Source organism: Tachypleus tridentatus, chromosome 13 (genome assembly GCF_004210375.1).
Source record: "Tachypleus tridentatus isolate NWPU-2018 chromosome 13, ASM421037v1, whole genome shotgun sequence".
Taxonomy (NCBI): domain Eukaryota; kingdom Metazoa; phylum Arthropoda; class Merostomata; order Xiphosura; family Limulidae; genus Tachypleus; species Tachypleus tridentatus.
The window spans coordinates 63,290,872-63,311,077 of NC_134837.1; the positions used below are offsets into that span (position 1 = coordinate 63,290,872).

Sequence of the window (20,206 nt, forward strand, 5' to 3'; positions counted from 1 at the left end):
ACCTGACAGTGATATTAGTGTAAAAATGGTATACAAGAGAAAGAGATTTTCAAGGAAAAACTTGTTTGAGATTTATGTGGTAATCTATATTTTTATCTTTTCCAATAGTATAATTCTTTTGTGATTTGAAAATATAAATACTGAGAGACTCAAATCTTCTAACTTGCTTCCAGGTTTTTGTGGAATTTAATTCTGTGATAGACTGTCAGAAGGCCCAGCAGAATCTTACTGGCAGAAAGTTTGCAGACAGGGTTGTTGTCACATCCTACTTTGATCCAGACAGGTATCATCGTCGGGAATTTTAATATTGTGAGGAAAATGCTTTTTCCATATCAAATTCTTTATATCATGCTAGTCCACAGTGTGTTTTCCAGTTGTTGTGAACACCATTCAGATTAGACTCATTATAGTCCATTTTGTATTAAGTAAACGTTTCATATTTTCTGCATTTACAAAATTAACTTTATAAAGTTTGAAAAGGCAATGAATGGAAATATCAGTATCATATTTGTTATATTTAGTAAGCTAGACTGTAATGATGGTGGTATCGAAAAATGAAATATTAACAATTTAAAATGTGTGTAAAAATGTATGTGCTGTGTGTAAGAGCTATTAACAGTAGTATGTAAAAATTTGGTTTTTTAGACATTGGTTTTTGAGAATAAATTAGTGATGTATAATTCTTAAAATTTCATCAAGTGTTTTACCCATTTGTGAAACTTAAGATACAAATTTATTTTTCTTAACAAATACACCAAGACTAACTAAAAGTTTCAGTTGACCTAACAACACTGAGTAAAGTTCCCAAATTCGTGCAAGGTCAAAGCTAAGTGATGCAGCATTGTGCTCTTTGTCATAGTCTACTGAAAATGACTAATGGGTTCTCTTATGATTTATTGTCTTGTTGATAGAAGAGATTACTGTTTAACTGGATACTGCAATAAAACCATAAAAGGAAACATGTAAAGGTTAACAGTTTAAGTTATTAGGACTTGTAACTTTCTGATCAATATTGCAATCATTTCACAGGAAAAATGGTATTACTAATTCCTTAGTTTTTCAACTGTACATTGATGATTCATCAACAGATCCAAGAACAAACATGGTTATAGTGTTTGGGTGAGAAGTATAAAACATTACCAAAACAATTATTTTATATTAGTTCCTAGAGATACTGCAAATGTTATTTGAAAACTGAGATAAAACAAAAGTATTTTAATTCTCAGTATGAAATCAACTTTGATTCACACTGATTTAGTAAAGGCTGACAAAGCTTTAGTAAAAACAGTTTATCCAAAAATCTGTATAACAGACTTTTAATGTTTATTAAAACCTTGCCAAATTTTGTGAAGATATACTTAGTAAACAGCCAGGTGGGTTAAGGTGTTTCACTCATCACCTGAAGATTGTGGGTTTGAATCCCAGTTGCATCAAACATGCTTGCCCTTTCAGCCATGGGGGCATTATAATGTGATGGTTAATCCTACTATTCATTGGTAAAAAAGTAACCCAAGAGTTGGCAGTGGATGGTGATGACTAGCTGCCTTCCCTCTAGACTTACACTGCTAAATTAGGGATGGCTAGTGCAGATAGCCCTCGTGTAGCTTTGCGCGAAATTCAAAAACAAAAATACTTAGTAAACTTAGGGTTCTAGTACATATAGTTTCACAGTTCTAGGGGTCAGTCCAGTTGACTTGGTTGCTCACTAATTATTAACTTATTTTAGTTATTTTCATTGTTGAATCAAATTTTCACAACAAAAAATACATTTCACACAACCTCACACAGGTATGAACTCTGGTGAAAAGGTATTAGACTTGGTTATCATGATTACTAGAAATAGTTAAATGTCAAATTTACCAAAGTTTGTTCATATTTCTTTTATAAATCATTTTCTAAGATAGTAAAAGATTGTTCTCAAACATTTATGCTAGTTTACTTAAGCATGGGATGGGTGTGGTTAGCATACCAGACTATAAATCTTGGGATCTATATTTCATGTACACATACTCATAAATCATGTTCCACACCTTATGGTGGTCACAGGTATTTTATAAAATGAAAGTCAGATCCTGCTATTCAGTAATATAAGTAGCCTGAGAGTTTATAGTTAATTAGCTACCTTCCCCAAAGTTCTCAGGGACTGCTAATGCAGATAGATTTTGTGTTAGTATCCAAAATGAATACTTTGGCCTACAGCAGTGAGGGTGCAACAATTTTTGTAGAGATAGAGATAATACTAATAATATTGTACAGTTGAAATTTGAATTTTGCAATCTTATCGTGAACATGAGTATAATATTTAATTTGACAAGTAATTTATTATGCGTGAAACCTTAGTGTGAATGATTTTTTTTTTTCACTGTTACTTTAACTTTTGTGTTCTGCTATTTCAGTTGGCCTGAAAATGGCTTGTTCCATCTGTTATTTTTATTTGTATTAACTAATGGTTTGTATATCAGTATTTTGTTTGATGCATTTCATTTTTGCTTTGTTGTTAAACTAGCAGAAAACGTTCATATATTATTGATGGGTGAAAACTGAAAAAATGATGAGCTGTAGCTGAAATACAAAACATTTATAACATGGTATCAAGGTACCTTATGAGCTGTTGCAATGCTTGTAAAGTTTCAGTTAAAAGTTGTCTCATATTTTCCAACAAATCTTGGCCATGTTAGTTCATTAAAATATTAAGTCATAACATTTTAACTGTAAAATTGAAATATTAGATTCCAGTTGAACCAGCCTGCTGTATATTATCTTTTTTAAGTGAGTAGTTGATGTGAACATACTTCATTTTGGAATTTCCAAAAAGCTCTCTGCAACATATTAATTCTAAGCTGTTATACCTAAAATTCCCAATCTGTGTTTCATAATTGATTCTGTTTTACCAGAAAAATGTCTGACTTAGGCATTGTATTCAGGTGTTTTGATATTTTTGTATATAAGAGATGGCCTGATGCATTGTCGTACTTGTTTTAAAACGTGATGCTCTAGCTGATACAGTCTTCTTGATTCATAAATGTCTGACTAGAAATTTATATAAGACAAATTTTGCAACATTTAATGGGCTTAAGAGCTTATTTTGAAGGTATTGTTTTCAACACTATTTTACAAATGATACTGTTTTATTTGTTTCTTGATGTTATCTTAATTACAACGTTAAAAGCGATGAGTGTGGTTACATGTAATGTTTGTCGATGAATGTGTTTTCCTTGCTGGGAGTGACATGTAATTAAAAATTACATGATCTTTATAATATAGGTTACAGTGGAGCCATTAGTACATTGTATATATTTTGAACCTATAGCAAGATTTCATGATTCCTTGATTGATGTTATTGGTTGAAGTAATTTATTGTGATCTGAACCAGAGTTGTTTTTGAAACCATTCTCCAATTTAAATGCCTAGATGAATGATAAAAATTTAGTATGTAGGTTTCTAATGAAATGTAGTAATTGGTAAATACTGATTCACATACTTCCCTCAAAAAATGAAATGTAATTTTTACTTGTAATTACATTAAATATTTATAGAAGATGATTTGGCCTTCTCTTAAGCAAATGTAACCCCTCTATCCAGTGGCTTGTCTGCAGGCTTACAATGCTAAAAATTGGGCTTTGATACATATGGTGGGCAGAGCACAGAGTCTCTTCTGCAGCTCTGTGTTTAACAAAAACGAAACTTTGTACAAATGCACTTTTAGTAAAGGAAGACAAATTATATTCAAAATGGATTTCTTTAGTGGTCTTGCAGAATTAAGAGCAAGCACAGTGGCTAATAGAAATAATTATATTTAGTATGACGATTTTGGAAGTGAAATATATGGTGTAAAATTTAAAAATAACTATGTAACAGCCACAGACGAAAAATATATACTGAAAAATTTGAAGGTATACTGCTTAGTAGAGTTTAGATCTCAGCAGTGAAATACGTACTGTAAATATGAATACCAACACCTGAGTTGCAGAGATCGAGACACAGGATACTCTGAAATGTGAAAATATGATACTTAAACGATAAAGTTTAGGCAAAAAGTTTCTTGAATGGTTAAAAAAGTAGCACATTTGACCTTAGTTTATGACAATTACATTAATTTAAGTCTACATTTTGTTGAATATAAGTTTTTAATTAATTTGTAAACAAATCTATTATTATTTAGTCAAACAGAATGTTTAACACATTAAAAGAATTTTAAAAATGTAAATCAGCAACTCTTTCATTGACCAATCCAATTTGTCTTAGGTAAAGGGTATGTAACAGCTTCTTTTGGCACAAAATATTCACACACTCAAATTGTAAAGAATTCCAATTTGGGATATCTTTTACTTAATAGTGTTGGAAAACAGGAATGTGCATCAATTTGAGAATCATGGACTTTCAGAAAGAGACCTGTAACAAGTCTTACCCAATCTTTGGTGAGCAAAGTATAGCATCTTCTAACTGATAACCATTAAAGTTAGGGAATTAATAAATCCATAAATACCAAAGGCAGTTGCAAAAGCTATCTAATTGCCACAGTATGTAGTATAGACAAGAAGAATCTTCATCTGGAAAAAAATACACAACAAAAAACCAAGTCACTTCCACAACGTATTCTCTCAATAATTCCGTACTTTAAATGGCTCGAGAATGTAATGCATATTCATGCTGTTACATACAAAGACATACAGGTCAAACTGGTTATCAAGGTCTGTGAAGCCATCTTTGTACAATAGGTGGGTTATGGAAAGTATGCAAGGGAGAATGGTGTGCTTTACACACAACATTTTGCAGTGGAAGCTGTGTTGCAGGGCTGATGTCAAGATGCATGCTTATTGGACAGTCATCAACTGGTCAAAAGTAGCTTGGCTAATGTGCCCATGTTGAAGTCTGATCCCACGTTCTAACACTATGGCTGATCTAATGATAAGCAGCTCAGCATTTAAGCAAGTTTTGAAGGATCTGAGAATTGAAAGTAACTCTTACAAGAGTTAGTTGTAAGTCAAAATTGCTTTTGTCTTTGTGGAATATAGTTATCAATATTAACTTGTGTCTTCAGTTGTTATAAACTAGGGAGGCCAGCCAGAGGTTGGAATTGTAAACACAGTTTCTTATGGTTTTTGCAAGCCACAATCCTGTTACTAGATGTGTTATTGATGCCTTAGAAATTGTTAAAACCTCCTTGATTTGTTGGTTTTATCTTTTAAGTACCACATGCATGAGCATAAATAATTTTACTGAAAACTGACTGACGAGTGATAGCCACTCTGCTAACTTCATGTTTAAGTGGTTTATACTTTACAAAAACAAAAGTACTGGTTCATCTTTGGCTTACAGTTTTGTTGGTATGAACAAGTCTTTTACTTGGTTACTTTTTTGTTGTATTGTTGTATACATCACTCAACCAGTTGGTGGCTTTGGAATAAGTGCCCACCAAGTCATTAGAGCTACATTTCTTTGTAGGTATGGATATAATTATTATGATCTTTCGTGAGTTGAAAGAGTTAATAATAACAACACACACAGTTATTATTAAGGACAGGAAATTTATATATAGTTAACAGTTCCTATTGGGACAGCAGGAAATATAATGACACCATTCTGTACACATGCCATATGTGAATATACTTTTTCAAGGAATGTTTCTTTAACTTTCTATTTACTTTACTAAACACTATAACTATAGTAACATGCAAACATCCATCTTACCTGGAGTTCATTGAACACACACTGCTTAATCATTAAAACATAAAACTTTCTAATTTTACAGTGAACAAGTGTATAACAATGTTTGAAGATGGACTGGTTAAAAGGTGATATTTACCAGTTTCAAGTGATAAATTCTAATAAATGACATTGTACTAATAAATATCAAATAAAGGTTGGACAAACAAACTCTTTGCTGTAGATTTCATAGATTGCTTTTTAAGTTATTCTAAGTACCTGACAGGTACATAGTGTAATAAACTACTAATAACTAGAAATGGAAACTTTATACAATGTAAATAAATAGGATGACTAAATATCCATTAAGTACTTCTATTTCATTCAGAAGTACCAATAGTTTACAACACTTTAAAAGAGCTCGGTAGTGACATATCTTCATACAAATTGTCATAAAATCGGATAATGATTTATTAAAATGGAGTAAAGAGTGAAAGTATAGAACATTATCTTTATGACTATTTTTTAAAGATAAAGCTTGAGTAAGGTAGCTTCAGTGGTTGAAACTTATTATTGGTCCTACTTATGAAATTTATAAATTCCAACTTACTGTTCCATGCTTCTAGTAAATGTTAAAAGAATAATTGAAGATTGTGACCATTATCCCATTTAAATAATCTGATTGTAAGTATAGCTTGAATAATGTTTAAATCAGAGAATAGCCTCAGTTAGACATCAAAAACAGAATCAACTTTGTATGGAACTTATAAAGGAAATCTTGAGGATTGAAGTATGATTAGGACTACATGAAATGTTGGTACACTAGAAGATCACAATAAGTACACATGTTTAAAATAATTGCACAGTTACACTTATTTGGCAAAATCTTGTTTTGCTAAGAAAATAGATAATTTACCATAAACTTGTGTTCCTGTATACGAATTAATAAACCTATCAATTTTACTCATAAATTCACAGCTAAATGTTTGTTGTGTTTTCCTGTCAGTCCAGAGTAGGATGGTAACACTTCAGTTAACCTCAGTCACACAGGTTATTGCTCTTTACTTCAGTTCAGGTTCATAGAAAACTAAATAAATGAGGACAGGCCTAGAAGTGGTGCTCGTGATCGTGCAGAGTTGTTCATTAGCACCTGGCCACCATTGAGACTGACAACTGCATTCCCTTCTGACTCGCTTTCTGTAATACTGGGTGGTCTGACTGGTTTCTGTCGCTTCCAGGACAAGTAGGAGACATTATTAACATCAATATAGTGGTTAACAAATGAGTGAGGAGTTGGCTCACCTTCTGAATCACTACCAGTTGCCTGTAGATGAAGAGTAATTCTTACAAAACAGTACACCCACATAATATTGAGTTGAATATATAGTTTAAATTATGAGACTAAAGACATGATTTCATGAACATTTTAAAATTGTCCAGTCTTGTATTCATAAAAAGAATGCAGTTTAATAGTGAAGTTTATTTGCTTACTTTCTAAATTAGTTATACAAGTAAAAGGAATCTCGCACTACTGATACTTAGATTCAGTGTTGGTCTTCCAAAGTAGAGATATTCTTTTATGAAAATATGAATAATGAATATTTTTTTAACCTTAATGTACACAGGTGTGGAATACTGAAAGAAAATGTTGATGTGCAATATGAAAACTTTATGATGATCGAGAGTATTTTTATTCTTCACATGAAGATAAACTTGATCTACCTTATAATACATCTGATTTTTACTACATTTTATGCAGATTACTAAAGTAAATTTGTACTTATAGTAAGCAATCTTCCTCAATGTGATTGACTTCTGCACATATCTTTATTGTACAGCACCTCATTTTTTTGGATGAAAAGGATTAACATTAACCATTTCCACATTAAAACAAGTTTGTAGTTTAATTCTTGGATTTCATCCAATCATGTATTAAAAAAATATCTCCCTCCCCATCCTTAGGACTAGGTTCTACCTGCTTGCAAGTAATCTTAAATTACTACCTGTGAATCAGAGTAGCTAACATCTACTGGTTTTTCTGTGAGACTGCTATTTTCATCAATTCTGTCATCTTCATCTGAATATCTAATCCCAGCAGGGCTAGGTCTTGGAGGTGATCTATGAAACAATAAAGGTTACTTTGCTTTGGAAGCATAATCTTTTAGTATCCTTTGTTTATTGTCAAAAATTTCTTATCAAACTCGTATTTTAAAGAACATGATTTAGAAACTTACTTGGCAACGACAATAACATTTCCTTTTCCTGCAAGTGGCTTTTTATGGAGAGTCCCATGCTGTGACTGTTGTAGTTCAAAAGTAGCAAATTCCCCATCATCTATACTACCTTGACTCTCTGGTAAAGAGCCCATAATATCTCCTGTGGGTCAAATTCAACATGAAAATACAAATATAATTAATCATAACTTAATGAAATTTTTCCAAATAATCTTAAATAAGGCAGAGCATTTTATTTGCAATAAACTATTTATTAAATTGCTGCCTATTTTAGCTGTTTAAATTAAACTTAAGGAAACTCTATGTACAGAAATACAATTTTGTAGATGAATGGGGTCAACTGTTAGGTCAAAGTCACTACTTATTAGAAATATATAAAAAAAAGGTCCTTGCAACCATCTTATGTCCAAATAGTGAGTGTGATATTTTTAGTTGCTGGTTACCTATAGGTAAGAATAACATCTCAAATATCTAGATGTTTGAAAAGAAGACAACTTATGAAGTGAAAATCGAATATTTGACTTGGCAGAGCTGCAGGACTGTTTGAACACAGTAAAATCATAATTACAACAACAGTAACAATTCAGAAATGGATAAGTGAATAAGACATTCACCTTCAGAATTTTCAGAAATGCTACTTAAAAGTTTTTTTGGTTGCCAGAATATGATATATTATGTACACAAAAAGTAATAGTATCTGTGAGTATTGTCTAAAACTATCAAAGTTGGATGTATTTTTAAGAACGTTTAACTAGCACAGGAAAGAAAGCCAACACTGTACAAGATTAATTTACCCTGAAGTAAAAGTCTACAACAACATATATTTAAAAAAATTGTAAACTTTTGGTAGAAAGTTTACCTTTCTAAACCAAGAAGGCAAAATACAGTACCTCACATCCAAATGTTAGTTTGAACTGACAAATTTGATACGGGTTGTTACAAACCACTTGAATATTAATTTTTGTGATCTTTGTATAATGTTGAGAAATAAGATTTAAAGTGCTTTGCTGAATCTTGTGAGTATACACATATACCATAGGTTTAGTTGATGTCTGTTACAGGCCACTCAAAGAGCCATGTTTCAACAAATGTCATCCAATACCATTTGCTGCTACTAAAAAGCTATTTGGCTTTCTTGTAACTACTTACTTTTAAGAATGCAGCATGAAATAAAAAAAATGGTAGAGATGGAATCAACAGTTTTTTATGGTAAGATCCTTCCTGTGTACTTCAAAAATATGTGCATTGTAGATAATGAAAATTATATAAATTATCTCGATATATACAACATACTAATCTGGAAAGGTTTCTGCTTTACACCTATCCTAGCAGTTAGTAACATCTGATTAGACTCAAAGGGGTGAATGAAGCTTACTTCTGAATTTTTGTTAACAAAAATACATTTTTTAGAGAAAAACCATAAAACAAAAGGTTCACCATTAAAGTGAGCAGCCAAAAATATTCATCCAATGATTTTGGATGCTAGAAAATCTGTTATTATGCAACAAAACAACCCTAATTTAGTATGAACTATCTAGACCAGCATGGTCTAAATTTAGCATTGTGACCTGGGCCCATGCACTCATTGTGAATTACATGTTAAAAGTTCATATTGATGCATTTAAAAGTTTACTTGCAAATAATGTCTGATAAGAAAGTCCCATTCTCATAAATCATACAAATTATAGTTCTCTGATGTTTTCACCCTCTATAGTCTGTCCTCTTCCATAATCAACCTGATTAATGCTACTCATTCTGCTATCTAAGCATTAAAATCCAATGCCATATTGGAATATCTCTTGGGTCCACCACAGGAATTGAACCCTGGATTTTTGCATTTTGAATCCACAAACTTACTGTGGTGTCACAAAGGGAAAATCCATGTAGTAACATATTTGTTATTGTAAAACAACTTTAATAATAATATTTTCTAGTTTGCATTTACATATTAAATAATAGGCACACTGTAAAAAATCTACTGTTCATTTTTTTAAGATTCTAGGAATGAATTATGCTATCAGACTCACCTTTAAAACTATAATTTCTGCTCTTGACATAAAGTACTGCTATAACAAGTACAATTACAATAATGGTGGTTGAAGCCACTGTCACCAGAAACCAAGGTTTTCTGTAAAATGGTCTACTGTCAAGACCCTCGGCTGAAAACCTTGCTAAGATCATAAGAAGTATATTTATAAGTACTGTGTTCAACCTTAGTTACACAATTTTTTAATTTGATTTAATAATAATGATAAAAAAGAATGTAAAATATGCTTACCACAATATATAAATTATTTTTATTTAATATGAAACTTAAAATGCTTCCTTAAAAATTGAGATCATTGTAATAATGTTTAAAGTAACTACTTAAAATTAAATATATTTAAAACTTGTGAAACAAAAGTAATGTTTGTGCCTTTATGTAAAAACTGTAGATTAAAACAAACTTGTTAGCCTTCTGTACCTGGTGTTATTAACAGGTCTGATATGGCCGGATCACTGATACCAAAGTCATTTTGTGCTAGTACTCGAAGCTGGTACTGAGCAGAAGGAATCAGGTTTTGATAGCTGAGAGTGTAGGAACTTTGTTCTTTATTTTTTAGAACCACAACAGTCTGCCAATCAAAATGTTCTGCATCTATAAAAATATACTAATTAATAACCTAAATAAAGTTGGTTTACATGTGGTGTGCTGCAACATTGTCAGTAACAGGATGAAGACTGAAGACACACTAATATGTTTTTATATTATGCAAGAACCAATACACAGTATTTGTGGAATTACTTCTGTCCTCCTTTTAATAATTATTTGAACTTGTACAAAGGAAAGACGTAACATTCTCTAAGATAATTTTTCTTTTTTAACTAGTTTAAAGTTAGAATCCTGTGCACTGAAACTTTGACCCACAGCAATAGGGTTAAATGTGTCGGTTTCAGTTGTCTAAATTATTTACAAAAAATTCTTTTTAGACATTTCTGTCTGATATAAATGAATTAAAATTATATTAACAAAATAAACTAAATTTTAAATACACAATAACCTCCACAAAAAATTAAAAACAATGAAGCTTTTCTCTCATTTTATTAGATGTTGCATATTAATGCTCTGGCCTTTGGCTAACTTCAGGCAACAAGTGAGAGATAAATGATTGTTGATAAAACATCAGTTTGAACAATGTAATAAATATAATAGGTTACATTATGCAAGTAACAATATATACTATTTGTTTTTTGTTTTTTTTATGGGGGGGAAGGTTCAGTATATGTTTAAGATTAGTTTATGAGTATAAATTTAATATTCAAAAGAGTAACTTAATTACTAAAATAAGCTCAATTTACTTGACTATGAATATGGTATACTTGAAATACATACACACACATACATACAAATAAAAACATCACTAATATAACTAAACATATTTGGTTAATTTTAGTTAAAATAAGAACTTTAATCTCATTTTACCAGAAAGGCTTTTATCTATGTTACAAAACTATCTTATCCATGGTAAGACATGGTGATCGAATATCAGTTGTTGTAAAGATTAAAATAACTAAGACTTAAAGTGGCCATATTGATTACCGAAGATGACAACTACATTATCTTGTGAAAACATTTTTGTTTCATAGGAATTTAATACTTTGACAATGTTAAAATTTAAGATGTACAATCTAAATGCAATTGTTTTAAAACTGAAAACAAACCTTTTTGTCTAGCTTGAATTATATATCCAGATATTGGTGCATTACCCGGTAAACCATTCTTCCATTCTAAGACAACAGATGTTCCTGTGTTAGAAAGTATAAGATCATGTGGAGGATGGGGAGAACCTGAAAAAAAAAGATCCAACAAAAGGTAATATTGTCTTACACTGAAAGTGTATTTCTGATAGGTACTTACTTTCCTTTACAGAAAGACTATCTCAATCACACTGCTAAATTTTTGGCAATCAGAACACCAGTCTATATCCCACATCATGTGACTACTCTCCACCAATAGTGTTGCACCATTATTCCCATCGGATCCTCATTCTTGAGAATTGGAAGGTACTAGAAATAAAAACACGTTTTAGTGGGGAAGAAAGGTAGGAAGTGTGAGAGAGGAGGTAAGTATCTATTGGAAATACACTTTCAGCATAAGAAAATGATAATTTCCTAAATGGACTTGCCTCGTCTCACCAAAAATCTAGAATCCCACATTTCAAAATGGAGGGCTATTGTAGGCACTCAAAGAAGAAATTGAGCAGAAAGCAATGGTTCAGAATGAATGAATGCTCAATTATTAAAATGAAGCACACTTGTGGAGTACAGCACTACTTCTGGAACAGGTACACTCTTTGCCAAGGAATGAGGAAAGAAACACAAATTGTGCAAGAAAGATGGCAGTGGCACAATTGTAAGAATGTTAAGGAGATGCAAGATGTAGCAACACAGAAGAAGAAAAAAAGTAATAACAACAAGTCGCTTGGGCATGTGTTATTGAACAACCTCGACCATAAGTAAACGGAATGCTGTACATCAAGAATTATAAAGAAGAAGCAAGAAACGGCCATGACTGGACAAATTCCCAAAACAACTATGGGAGCAAGAAGTACCAAACCTGACATTATGGTGTCTTGACTCAGTTGCAAGAACATGGAAAGTTGTAACTGGTATTGTTGGCACAATCAAACTCACTCAACCATAAATGCAGCACAGAAACATCCTGTATCCATAATTACAAGGAGGCCAAGCATCATTTACCCAGCAGTAGAAACAGAGCATGGACATCCCATTCCCAGTATTATGGGGCAGATGAAGTCTCTCAAACCCAACTTTTAAAGAAGGAAAGAAATTTTCTGCAACCAGAATTAATAAGAATAAAGATGTCTACTGCAAACAACCATAGGAACAGAGCATTGTTATTCTGAATCAAGAATCACAAAGAGGATCACACACAGGCTGGCACAAATTATTATTCAATCATTGGTTTTATTGAAAGAAGACTGTCCTGAGTGTAATTGTATGTTACTATACTTATGCTCCTTTATCCACTCAGTGAGAAGCCTCCATGGTCCACCACCCCAGCATTTGGAAACTGAGAGTGGTAAGGACTCCCACTGTTCCACTAGAAGAAAATAGGGGGTAAAAAGGCAGTAGGTAGTCTGGAGGAATGTTACACAGGAAATAGTACAATTGTAACTGCGTTTCCCTTTCCAGAAAAGAAGATTGAACCCAATTAAGGAATCAAAGGATCAGTAGGGATGGGCAGAAATCTCCTTCTGCTTTATTCACCCTTGTTGGCTAAGACAATGGACAAGATAAAACCATATGTGAAGAAAGAGAGTGGCAACATTTGTGGAAAGAGGTACCACTTTGTGATAAGAATCTTGCTGGAAGATAATAAATTCATCACCAGATTAAATGAGCTAGAAAAAAAATAAGTGAAAACTACAATGTGATGATGGTGGGCTCAGAAAAAAAGACCCACAATCTGCAAGCACAGAGACCAGGAATCAGTGATATAACTGACCACAGTGGAAAGGTGAGAGTGTACCATAACCACCAATCTTTGTAGGAGAGGAAGGAAGGAGAATAAGGCTCAATAAACCTCAGGCTTGAGAAATGTGACATGGAGAAAGACTTTGATTGCCCATAGACCAGAAATCCCCTGGGAGACAAGGTTAGAATCTCAGCCTAAGTGGAGTATGGGGACAAATGTAAATCTGGTCAAGGCAAAATAAGTAGAACTATCATTGTGTTCTGGACTTTGTTCAATCAGCAAGTAATGGATCCAAGGAAAAGTTCCATTAAAAAAGGAGTGTTTACTGAAGGGAATGCATATAATTCCACCTTATGGGATTGAGAACTTCCAAGAAAGTCCACATTCCCATAGAAATAGGATACAATAAACCATAAGAAAGGTGAGGGATGTGTGAGCTGCTCACTCCAAAGACCAAAAGGAGAAGGCTGAGCCTAACTAAGGTAGCAATGAAGACCCCACATCATATGAATAGGTATTGAGAGGGGGTCAGAACAGACTTCCTCCTTGTCGTAAGTAAACCAATTTGTAGGAGCAGAAAAGTGTGGACTGTGAATGGGAAGAAGCAAGCACAAGCCAGTCAAATCAGAGAAGGAAGAAAGACTTAAGAGTTAAATGGCTGAACTCCCAAACAAAACACACAGAGCTGTCTAAGATCATGAATGTAGAAATAAGAGTCAACATTAAGCTCAGCCCTATGAATGAGAAAGAAACGAGCATTTCAGTGAAGTAACAATACAAAACTTGAGAAGGGATGGCACAACACTCATAAAAAAATCAGATAGAACAATGAATAGATATTACTAGTAGTTATGGTATGTAGTGTACCAACTGTGAAAATACACCCAGTAAACAAAGGACTGAAAAAGAAATGGACAAAGTAATAAAATGTTTTTTAATGCACAAAGAATGTAAATATAATGCAAATACCAACTGACAGAAATTACAGAGAAAACACAATAATAAGCAATATCTAAAGTGCTACACAGAGAAAGTAACTTAGACAACTAGGACATAGATTTATACTAACTATACTAACTAAAATTAGGAAGAGGTGGTACATACTTAACAGTGACGAAAAAAATATTAAAATAGAACAAAGAATTATTTGTTAATAATAGAAATGACATGAAAGGTAGAAACTAACTTTAAAAACAGAACAAGGACGAAAACATTTAAATGTAACTCGTCCATAAAATGCATAATAACAAATGAGCAAATTGATGAAAATTACCAAAATAACATCTGAATAAGAAATAACTAATTTAACATACCTTGAAAATAACCTAGATGACAAAGGAAACTGAATGAAGTCACATAACTAACAATGATGAGAAAAATTACACAAACTGAGCAATAAATTAGATGTTACAAGTAGTTAAGATGCATAACAAACACACAAAACATACCTAAGGAAAGTACTTATTAATAACAAACTAAGAAAACAAGTATAATCAACAGGTGTGCATAAACAGTTAAATTTACCATAATTACAAGATAAGAATCGATATCTAACATCCAGTTAAAGTAACATAGATAATAAAGTACATTTAAATATCTAACTTGCCACAGCCTGAGCACTGATGATGTGAAATACATAAGTATTCTATGTCAAAAGGGCCTATCACAGATATAACAACCTGATGTTAAGTGTACATTTTGAAAACTTACCACAAATGTCCTGGGAGAACTTGAAACTAGAGAAAGAAATGAAAAGAACAAGTCTCGTGCAACTGAAAGACGTGATAGCCAAGAAGTGGGGAAAGATACTTAAAAAAAAATTGTAATTCAGTGAATGTCTTCTTCCTTAGAAACAGTGTCACATTTAAAAGAAGAAAATGCCAGCAAGGTGCTGCAAACCAAACCAGCAGTTGAAGTCCACCTTGTGTCCTGTTGCAGCAATATCATCTGCCACAGGAAACCTCAAATTCATGTTAAAATATTTGACATTTGAGAAGGAGAAAATTTCAAATGCAAATTTGTGGAAAGTGAGGAAACCAAACACAAATATTAGAAATTGTTGAATAAACTTCATTGGAAACAGTAACAAAACAGCAACTGTAGTCACACTTGGAAAAATTAAACTGTGTCATGTCAATCGAAATAGTGAGGACTGAGCAGGAATAGCAGAGGGAGTTAGCTATTTTGTTATAGGTGGCGCATTGCTACTAGTGGAGCAACATGATATGTACATGTTCAGAAATGGTGTAAAACTGGTGTGCTGATTACTAAAATTCATTTTAGCAATGCTTAGAGGGCACACAATAATTAAGAAAGCTTTTACGTGAGAGGAGTTAAGCCTGTTTCAGAAGTAAATAATACAGAGTCCTCTCCATTTAACTGAATAACAGATTGTTAAAGTTAACTATGAATAATACAAAATCACGTTTGAGCCACAGAACTCTTAAAAAATGTATAACAGAACATACCATAAAAACATCCTTCAAGTATAATAAAAAAATTCCTCTTCTGATGATATAAAGTGAAATTGTATAATTATTACCACAGTCGGAGGTAAAAATTATGCAGTGGAAGATACGATAAAGTAAGAAGGAAACACGTAGAAGAAACATAACTGATAAAGCACAGGTGTTGAGAGAAATACTGTAAAAAAAGAAGAGACAGGGACAGAATATAAGAAGAAGCAAAGTGAAAAAAACACCCAAAAATAAAACATCAAAACAAACAAAAAGAAGAGAAACATTGAATGAAAAAAAGACAAACTAAGATGAGAAGAAGGGTAAAAGAAAGAGGAATATGAAGGAAAGACTGAAATAAGAGAATATATTTATAAAATTGGAGGAAAAACATGAAAACAGAAATAAAAAACATTCAGAAATTTAAAATGTACTATGTGAAGTTTAAATATGATCAAGTACTCCCTTACATTGAGACACGAGTGTGCTTACCTTGCTGAGGACCTGTGGTCACTTTACCAACAGTCTCTGGCCCATATTTAATGGTCTCAGCTTTCACTTGGAATAAATACCGAGTCATCTCTCTAAGTCCACTGATAAACATGGAGGTTTTATCCACTTTCTGTTTAACTTTTTTGCTGTACTCCTCTGAAATATAGAATGAAGATGCAACAGAGAAGATCTGCTTATCATTATATTTCTTTATATTGTACAACGTTCTTTTCATTGTTTTGTTGCTATAACATCTGCTTCTCATTGTTTCTTTATATTGTAAGGCCTGCTTTCCACTGAATTTCTTTATTATAATGCCTACTTCTCACCGTATTCCTTTACAGTAAAACCTGCTTCTCATAATGTTTCTTTATTGTCAGACCTTCTGATTGTATTTCCTTATATTGTACAACAATAATCTTTGTTTCTGTCAGTTTAATGAAACCAAAAAAGCTTTTATATAGCTTGGTTTCTTAATTTAGATTGATTCTCAGGACTAAATACTACTCAAGCATTACCAAAAACAGTTGTAAATAATTTAATTTTTTCATCACCAATACTATGAATTTTATTCAAAAAAAAGTGTAAGAGTTACTATGTTTTTCAGTTAAGACTAGTTTGGATAAATTGCAAAATAAGAGCCTAAGCACATTGTAGTGGTAAAGTAGAAATTTTTTACAGGTTGCAAGGCAGTGGATATTTTAATGTGCAGCTCAAATATTTTTGTAGTTTTTCAACAGTTTCCCAAACTTTTTCACGACATTGCCCCCATCAGCAGACAATAAGCACTCATGTCCCTTTCTAAGAAATTTTTAGACTATTAAAATGTTTTTGCTAAAATAGAAACTGTAAGGTAATAATAATAATAATAGTCAATTATTAAAAATGTAACTTTGAAACTGTTAAAACTTTTCTATCCTACCCCCAGCTGCCTCTTCAAAGTTTACTGCTTCCATGAAGTTTAAAAACGCTCACTAGGGGTGGTACTGCCCACATTAGGTAACATTGTCCTGATAGTTCAATGTGCAGCTGGAAACTGAATGTAAATGCCACAGGAATTAAAAACAAATTTTTCTCTAAAAATGTTTGTCATATTTTGTGTATTATAATGGATGCTACAGTATGATGTAGAATTTAGCATCATCAGCTAACAACAGTTTCATGAACATCTAATATAACAGAGTATGTATGCATAAAAAATTGACCTTTGTATCCCAAAAATTATATCAACAAACCACAAAAGTAAAATAGTGCTCAGTGGGACACATTCAGTTGTGGTAGACATGTTAACTTATGTTTTGTGAAGCTTTGAAAATTCCTTAAAATATCCCCAAAGTTTCTAGTATTCACCAAACCAATCACATCTTGATAAAAATATTGTATTATTAACATAAAAGAAGCTACAAAGGTGAAATGTTGATTTAATTGAAAAGTTACTTTTATAATTATTTAGAGTATAAAGTGTTGTTTTGTTATTTCTTCCTCAACCTTTTTATCAACATGTGTAAATTCCTCTAGTATGGGCTCAGCATAACCAGGTGGTTAAGGCACTTGACTTGTAACCCAAGGGTCATGGGTTCAAATCTCCATCATACCAAACATGCTAACCAATCCCACTATTTATTGGTGAAAGAGTAGCCCAGTTGGCAGTGGGTGGTGATGATTAGTTGCCTTCCTTCTAGTCCTACACTGGTAAATTAGGGAAGGCTAGTGCAGATGGCACTTATGTAGCTTTGCATAAAATTCAAAAACAAACCCTCTAGTATGTACTAAAATTTTTGAAAAAGTACCATATATGAATATTGCTTGTAACTGTAGTAAGCAGATGACAACCAAAACACCACATGTTTCAAGTTAAACAAATTCCATTAACAGGTCTAAATAAAATCTAATAACATATTTCAATGGGTCCACAGAATCAAATCATACATATTCAATAAATACTTTTACTGTGAATTAAGAAGTAGCTCCTGACTTACGTTTATTAGATGTGACAGTTTCATACGTGACTAAATAGCCACATATTTTACCATTAGGTTCTTGGGGCTCTGACCAACTGAGATTGAGAGAGTTCATAGTGATGTCCGAAAATATAAGCTGACCAGGGGGTCCAGGCACTGTGAACAAAAATGTCACAAGGTTTACACATCAATCAAAAGAAAATTTTTTTTTTCATGCATGGCTAAAACTAAACTGAAGATTATTCACAAAATTAATTTATTATTAGTCCTTATTAAATAATGTGAAACATACAGTGCTCCATGTTTTTTCTTCTATCATATCTTATATTTAAAAAGTACTTGTTGATAATATGATCATGATTATTAAGATTATATATTGTATAAAAAAAACAATATTAAAAATGAATTCAAGATCATAAAGAAGCAACCTAAAGTTTATATTCTGAACCAAAGATACTCTTTCTATAAACCTATCAAGCTCTCATTGCTACTGTACAAACAGGCCAAACCATGAAAACAGAAATCACCATCTTCCTTAGTTCTAACAGTGATAGGTTTTGACCAAGGTCCATCACCAGCTGGGTTAAAAGCCAGAACCTGAATGACATACTGGGTATACTTTTTCAGTTCAGAGATAAAAAGCTGATTAGTTGATGATGGCAAAACCTCTATGTGTCCCTCCTGGACTGATTGTTTTTTCTCTCTGTATGATATCTACATAATGAAATAGGTAAGCATATATGAAACAAAAGGGCATGTGAAAACTTTAACAGATTCAATTCTGTGATACTAGATCAATGAAAACTGTATTGTATTTCAATTGATAGCTTAATTCGTAAGTTTAATTACGAATCACTTATTATGTTTACCTAATTTGTAATTAGGTAATAGAAAAGTACTGGAAACAAATATGGCACATAGATTATTTAGCATAAAATTAAAATTCATTGGAAGCATGGACAAACAATTATAAAAAGGATCTCTAACATCAAAGTATTTAGCTTCATAGTTATGTGGATGATAAAATAACAGATTACGATATTCAAACTAATCAAAACTGTTATCCACCTTGTAACCGAGTAAATCACCATTCTGTTTACTTTTGTTGGGAGCTTTCCAAGAAACTTCTATTTCTGTTGAACTGATGACCATAGACTGCACGTGGCTTGGACTTCCTGTCGGAACTATTTTACAAAGAAAACTCCAGTTCTCATCTCTTCATTTACTAGTACTATAATACAATGACTTTCAACTAAATATTATAATACTTTTATGTAATAAACAGTATACAAACTTTCTCCACCAAGAAATAATGTAGGAAAAACAAAACAAAACAACATAAAACAAGAAACCTGATTATCCAAGCACTTCAGTAAATGCATCTTCATTCTTCCAGAATGAATGTAGACTGAGCAAGAAAATTAAAATCCCAGATTTTAATAGGAATATTAGAAAGATACTCTCAGGACTTGGAAGTGTTTAGGTAGAGTTTGAAAGAGATCGTTGCAGATGTGATGGTGATTTCTCACGCAGAGAGACAAGAGTGAGACAGTGTATAAAACTAATATTTGGTTCGGTTTGTTTTGAATTTTGCACAAAGCTACACTAGGGCTATCTGCACTAGCTATCCCTAGTCATCACCACCCACTGCCAACTCTTGGGCTACTCTTTTACCAATGAATAGTGCAACTGACTATCACATTATAATGCTCCTTTGGCTGAAAGAATGAGCATGTTTGGTGTGATAGGGATTCAAACCTGCAACTCTCACATTATGAGTTGAGTACCTTAACCACCTGGCCATGATAGGCTGCTAAATTAGAGATGGCTAGCGCAAATAGCCCTCGTTTAGCTTTGCTCGAAATAAAAAAAAACAAAGTAACAACAAACAATCAACTGAGATGATCCTGGCACATTGTCTCGAGTCGTGTACTTTCT

At 32.5% G+C, this 20,206-nt stretch overlaps 2 protein-coding genes across 5 annotated transcripts in view; one reads left to right on the forward strand and one right to left on the reverse strand.

Annotated features, from left to right (window-relative positions):
• The window catches only part of LOC143240780 (splicing factor U2AF 50 kDa subunit-like), a 46,229-nt gene extending 42,022 nt beyond the window's left edge, over nucleotides 1–4,207 (forward strand). Inside the window, exon 12 of the mRNA XM_076483821.1 lies at nucleotides 174–4,207. Coding sequence (XP_076339936.1) covers nucleotides 174–305 — 132 coding nt within the window. The 3' untranslated portion in view covers nucleotides 306–4,207. The remainder of the gene's footprint in view (nucleotides 1–173) is intronic.
• Nucleotides 4,208–5,517: 1,310 nt separating this feature from the next.
• The window catches only part of LOC143240779 (protein sidekick-like), an 83,245-nt gene continuing 68,556 nt past the window's right edge, over nucleotides 5,518–20,206 (reverse strand). For 3 of the 4 annotated variants that reach the window (XM_076483818.1, XM_076483817.1, XM_076483819.1), the window contains exons 27-36: nucleotides 19,337–19,452; nucleotides 18,796–18,982; nucleotides 18,287–18,424; nucleotides 16,308–16,463; nucleotides 11,583–11,708; nucleotides 10,345–10,518; nucleotides 9,908–10,051; nucleotides 7,881–8,022; nucleotides 7,650–7,764; nucleotides 5,518–6,970 (exon numbers count right to left, since the gene is read on the reverse strand). In XM_076483818.1, coding sequence (XP_076339933.1) covers nucleotides 6,734–6,970; nucleotides 7,650–7,764; nucleotides 7,881–8,022; nucleotides 9,908–10,051; nucleotides 10,345–10,518; nucleotides 11,583–11,708; nucleotides 16,308–16,463; nucleotides 18,287–18,424; nucleotides 18,796–18,982; nucleotides 19,337–19,452 — 1,535 coding nt within the window. In that variant the 3' untranslated portion in view covers nucleotides 5,518–6,733. Of the gene's footprint in view, nucleotides 6,971–7,649; nucleotides 7,765–7,880; nucleotides 8,023–9,907; nucleotides 10,052–10,344; nucleotides 10,519–11,582; nucleotides 11,709–16,307; nucleotides 16,464–18,286; nucleotides 18,425–18,795; nucleotides 18,983–19,336; nucleotides 19,453–20,206 lie in introns of those variants that run through there. The other variant, XR_013021955.1, reaches the window with a different exon arrangement.